The 6,070-nt window shown below is 29.0% G+C and overlaps 1 protein-coding gene across 1 annotated transcript; it reads right to left on the bottom strand.

Annotated features, from left to right (window-relative positions):
• Window positions 1-246: 246 nt before the first annotated feature.
• On the bottom strand, window positions 247-1,859 carry LOC106784507 (charged multivesicular body protein 6). The gene is made up of 4 exons (XM_014744126.1): window positions 1,667-1,859; window positions 1,467-1,576; window positions 985-1,391; window positions 247-895 (listed from the first exon to the last, which is right to left on the bottom strand). Exons 1-4 carry the CDS (start codon window positions 1,772-1,774, stop codon window positions 849-851), a joined length of 672 nt encoding a protein of 223 aa, XP_014599612.1. The 5' UTR covers window positions 1,775-1,859; the 3' UTR covers window positions 247-848.
• Window positions 1,860-6,070: the final 4,211 nt, after the last annotated feature.

Raw genomic sequence — 6,070 nt, forward strand, 5'->3', positions numbered from 1 at the left:
GTATATCATTCAATTTGTATAAAAATATTTTACTACGTACTGTTATTTTAGATGCAGGAATTTGAACAATTTTGTCTGCTCTCTTAATCACTTAATTAAATATTATTTTATATCCACAAATAATGAAAAACTTTTAAATTTACTCAATATATGAACGAATTTTTATCGAAATCTATTATCTTATTCTATTATCTTATTCTATTAAACTGTTATTTTAAGAATCTTTAGATGAACAATTACACACAATATTCTGGATAGATATATTCTCACGTAAAACGTACAAACAAGTGTATAAGATATTATTCATCTCGAAAGATCGATAACATTACGATATAATCTGATAAGTTTCATACGATAAGAAAATAAGACTTCCTTTCCTTTTCTGTTTAAAATTATTTGAGTCGTTAGAACAGTTAAAATTATAATTGAAGAAAATAATGAACTTATCCTTTTTGTAAATTAATAATTTTCTTAACGACCTTTAAACATTTCTTACAAAAAAATCCAAAACAAAATATAGCTTGTAATTATAAGGATATGTAATTATAATTAACATACCCATAATTTAAATTATTTTATATATAAAAAGTTATGTAATTTCATCGATAATCATCTTATCCCTTACAACATCACATATTCTGCTTAATTACTGTATTATCCACAGTAATAGTTTATATATATATATATATAATTTAAAAGACTCACAATAAAAGCAGTTTCACAATTTTCAATTAAATGTTGGTAACGTTAAAGCTAAAATCTTAAGTTTATATACTGTACATATGTACAAAGAACTTTTGAATAGTTTTGAGGTAGTCGAAGTTTTACTCCTGCTACCCATTGGTCTCTCATGCTTCTAAAGCAACTGCCTCTTGTAATTTTTCCTTCGAGCGTTCTGTCGATACAAAAAGAAGAATCATATATTTATTAAATTAGTATAATTGTTGTAACATTATATAATATAATAACAATAAGAGAAACTACCTTTCCTGATTTCTGGTAATACTGTAGGTACTTCTGGCAGTGTTATTTCATCCGGTACTTCTGGTGTAGTTTCTTTTATTTCTGCGCTCAATAAAGCATCTAATTCTGCTTCTATATCTGTTTCATCTTCTTGCGTAAGTTCACCAGACAACAATTCATTTAATTCTCTTTGTTTTTCCACGCCTTCTCTTGTTTCGTCCATAACTTTTTCAATTTCATCAATAGAAAGGATATCATGCAACTTCTTCAATGCAACATTTCCTTCTTTTAGGCCATCAACAACTTTCATTTCTATTTGTGCAAATTCTATATCGTGTACCATAGTTTCCAGATTTTGTAGCTGACCATCGGTCTTTGAAAGAATTTGCTCTTGGAATTTCTTTTTACGTAACAATAGTAAGGCTCGACTATAATAATTTCAAAATAAGATTATGCGATAAATGATAAATCTACAGTATCATTATTAAGATTGTAATACTTACTCTTTCTGTCCATTATGTATAAGTTTTTTAGCTAAGAGTCGTTCCTTCTCAAGATTTTGTTCGATCCTACGCTGATATTGTTTGATTTTATCTCTAGTTTGTTTCAATTGCTACAAAACATCATAAAAATATGAGAAAGTTCCTAATTTGTACAAAAATTTGATTTTTGAGGTTAGAATAATCTGACGTAAGATACTTACCAAGACAGCCTTGTCCTGTTCGGTAACGCGACTTTGTGGTTTTTTCTTAGCAAAAAATATACCCATATCGTCTTTCTTCTTTTGCAATTTTTTAAATAAAATCAACATATAGTAATTATATATAATATCATATCCTTATCGTTCACTACCTTCGACAACCACGACGAAAACACATTTCATTGTCATGACAAGACAACCGAACGGAGCGCCCTCTAGTTAATCGATACTCGAAATACCAACATAAGAACTGCAGTGGCGCCAAATACAAACGTGGCTAAATAAAAATGAAAAAGTACGCGTCAATTATTTGTTATTTACTCGCTATATTTTGTTACCTAAATTATTTTTTATAATATATTCTTTTAAGAGTTTTGCCAAAAATCAAATAAATTAATCTCCAAATAATAAATATTAACGTTATTATTAAATCGTATCTATTATAGAGAGGAAAGAAATGAACAGACATGATATGTTGAATTGAACAATGTCTATTATATTATATATTTTATTCCCACATACACACGGCACGTTGTGAACCTTCTCTTATATATTAATATTATCATAGTAATAATAATAATGATGGTGGCGATGGTAATGATAATGATGACAATAATAATAGCAATAATAGTGATGATGAAAATGATGATGTTGTAATAATAATAATAATGATGGTAATAACAATAACAATAATAATAATAATTAATAATTAATATAATCATAATCATAATAAAACTAATAATAATTATAATAGTAATAAGAAGAAGAGAAGAAGAATGATGAAGACGATGACGATAATAACGATGATAATGATGATGATGATGATGATGATGATGATGACGATGGTGATGATGATGATAATGATGATATTAGTGATGATGTAGATGACGATGATAATAAGTAAACAATAATGAACATAATCTTGCGAATTTATGAGATATATTTATATTTATGTATATACACGTATATATGTGTATATGTAATATATATATATATATATATATACATGCGTATACATATTTATAATAAATCATATAGTAATAATCATCGTATTATAATATATATTTATATGTACAGAGGGGTACAATATTGTTATTCTTTATTAGAGTTTAATATTTATAATCGCAATATTATATTTATTTTTATCTGTATACATACACAATTAATTAGATTATCGGCCCTCGCTCTCGCCACACCGCGGCGCGTAAATATCTCACTTTTCTTTTTTCTTTTGTTTGCCTTTTTGTCCCTACATATTTCGTTTCCCATTATTATTAATCTCATTGTCAGGGCCATTTAATGGCGTTTTCTTCTATCGCAGCGGTCTAGTATTTCGCGGGAAAAAGAGCTGCGTCTGTCTTCTTCCATGCGTTCGAGAAAGGCATCGTCGAATTCATTCCGAAATTTCTCGAAATTCTATCGACTATACATTTCTCACGAACACGCGATCCCAATATTCTCTTACTGCGATCGTTCTGCTTTTATCTTACAAAACATTCATTATAGTCTGGCCGCTTTTGGATAGAGAGAGCCGCGCGTTTCCTAACTCGCGTATAATGCATTTCAATTTTTCATTATAGATCTCCTTTGAATACATTGATCTATTTCAAAAATGTTCAATAAAAGTGTTGTATTCTTTCTTTCGACTAGCGCGCGCATACCACAGTTCTATATTTTCTTTTTTCTTCTTCGTTAATCATCGCAAATATACGCATAATCGCGCGACTCTTTCGCCAGCAGCAAACCTTTCATAAATATTCTGTACAACGTTATAATTATTATAAATCATCATATATCTTATATATCCTTATCGTTATATCATTATTATCGGTAGTGTAAAATTGAAATTTTTACGTACTTACGTAGATTAGATTACCATCTGCTCGCTTGCTCGCTCACAGGCGTTTAATATTATTTACCATTTTTTTTTTGTTCCTTTAAATCGATAAATCGATACATAATCGTATAATTTAGTATGTCACTATACGTATTGTAATTGTTTACGATTAGTAAGAATATGTAAAATTGGTATTTCATCTTATTTGTTGGCTTGCTTGTTTAATTCAATAAATTTCGTTAAGCATCCACATAATTGTTTAATATACATGGAATTAAAAGTGGCTTATTTATTGCTTGTTATATTGCAAGTTTCCTCATTGCAAGCTGTGTCAGAACGCCGAGCCTTCATTCGCTTTTTAATCCTCGATTTATTTTCGCCTTAAACCATCCACCTCCTACTTTCTTAGCATTTCCCTTTTTACCTTTTACCATGCGAGCCATCGTAGAAAATATCAAAAATTTGTTTCCCCACCTTTTTTACCATCTATTGTCGATCCACTAAAAACGTAGCCTTCGTCTTCCTCCCTCTTAACTGTCGATGTGAATGACGAGATTAAGAGTCCCGGAATCATCCATAACGTAGTTTGTATACAAAATGTTCGGCCACTTTGATATTAAATATTGGTGTTCTGAAATTACATTTTTTCTCATAAAGGGCAAGACCCAACGAAAAACTAACAGAACTCTCGTAACGTTACCAAACGCATCGCGTTATTAACACATATCTCTTTCATCGAAAAAGTATAAAGTAGAATTATTATAATACTGCTCTTTTTTCTTTCTTTTTTTTTTTTTTGTTTTCATTGAAGATTTTGCAAATTATACAGACAAACAAAAATAATGTTTATTCGTCGTTACGTAGCTCTGCCTAGTTAGATTAACATCATCTTATTATCATATTTATTTTTAAACTCTTGACCACATATTGCATTGCGCATCGTATAGAGAATAATAACTTTTCGTTTTTGCTCTACGGAATCGGAATAAATTGCAGCTTCTTTGATCGTGTGTAATATGTTGGAGTGTATTTGTGCCATGTTTGTCCGCGCTCTATTCCAATCTGTTAACAGCACAAATAATTACGAGGAATGATCCACTTTAACAAATATCTATTATAATATGTATATATGGTACAATATTTCCACAGATAATGGAGATACGAAGCCACGCTTGAAACCAGAGGTTTTTTCACCATTTTTTGATTAACGATATTTTATTTTTTTTTATTTTTACCTTATCATCATCATGCGCGTTTTCGCAATTTTTTTCCTCTATTCTACGAACTTTTTTCTTCTTTTTTCCTTTTTGTTTTTTTTTTTTTTGTTTTTTCTTATACAGAATCGTAAGAAAATTTTCATGGAAGAAGTTATTACGAATTTCTAGATAAATTTTCATCTAATAATAAGTATCGTCCTATTATTATCGATGAAATAATAGCGAAATACCATTTTATCGATAAACTTAAATTAGAAAAATTAACGATCACGATGAGATTATCGTGATCTTTCAGAATTAATATACTTTTTTTGTTGTTTTTTTTCTTTTTTTTACTTATTTAGAGCTTTCCTATAATTGCGAAGATAACAACAAATTTTCACGGAAAATAATGCGACGTTTTTTTCTTTTTTTTCTCGTGAAACAAATAGGAACAATTTAACAACGCGATAGTAGAACCAAAAAAATTCATTTTACGAGCGATCGAAGTGTTACAATTAATTTCATAAATTACGAAATTATGATAAAATTCTCTGTGATGGAACATTAAAGATTTAAAAAAAGAATAGTCCGATCAATGTTTTTCTTTTTTCCTTCACCTTGTTTCTCTTTTTCATTCTTATTCCATTTATTGTCCAGAAAGAAAATTCGTATCTTTCTTATCTTAGGAGATAGTGCACGTTAATCATTAAAAAACGAGGACGCCCTGTGTATTTTTCTTTTTCTTTTTTTCAGAAACAATATGATATAACATAAAAAACTGGTGTCGAATCATGTTTCACATGCCTCCATTAACAATAACTATCTAACTCGTGAAACCAACGACGTTTATAATCGTCGGACATACTGCTAAAATATTAAACGATTTTTACATCTCATAGATTTACTTTGATATGTTAATTTGAAAAAACGAATGAGAAAACAAATTAGTATACACATATTTCTTATCTTGTTTATAACCCGAGAAAAAAAAAATCATTCGTTAAGTGACGTTGCGCGAACAGTCTTTACATTAACATAACAATGCTCTCTCATCACTGTAAACTTTATTATTAGAGCCAGGTTTTTTTTTTGTATTTATGCGATCTTAATGCCTAATTGAAAATTCGAGAATAAACTCGTACTATTGCGTATCGAACATATACATATATGTATATGTATTAAACACACACATACACGTATGTATAAAAATTATGTTACATACCCATATTTAGACAATTATATAAAAAACAAATTACAATATTAAAGCGCTTTTTTTTTCATGATATTCGATTAGACCTTTTGTTATTTTTAAATCTCACACAAAATATTATACCCGAAATTAGGGTGGTGTGTCTAGGTTGGGTTGGGGGG

Source organism: Polistes canadensis, unplaced genomic scaffold (assembly GCF_001313835.1).
Source record: "Polistes canadensis isolate GaletaPanama2010 unplaced genomic scaffold, ASM131383v1 scaffold_1, whole genome shotgun sequence".
Lineage (NCBI taxonomy): Eukaryota > Metazoa > Arthropoda > Insecta > Hymenoptera > Vespidae > Polistes > Polistes canadensis.

What these genes read in the sequence shown, in the direction of transcription:
- LOC106784507 (XM_014744126.1), bottom strand. Translation starts at nt 1,774, where the DNA reads ATGTTGATTTTATTTAAAAAATTGCAAAAGAAGAAAGACGATATGGGT. An exon ending in ATACATAATGGACAGAAAGA is followed by an intron (nt 1,392 to 1,466) that starts GTAAGTATTACA and finishes AAATTATTATAG; the next exon opens with TCGAGCCTTACTATTGTTAC. An exon ending in ATTACCAGAAATCAGGAAAG is followed by an intron (nt 896 to 984) that starts GTAGTTTCTCTT and finishes TTGTATCGACAG; the next exon opens with AACGCTCGAAGGAAAAATTA.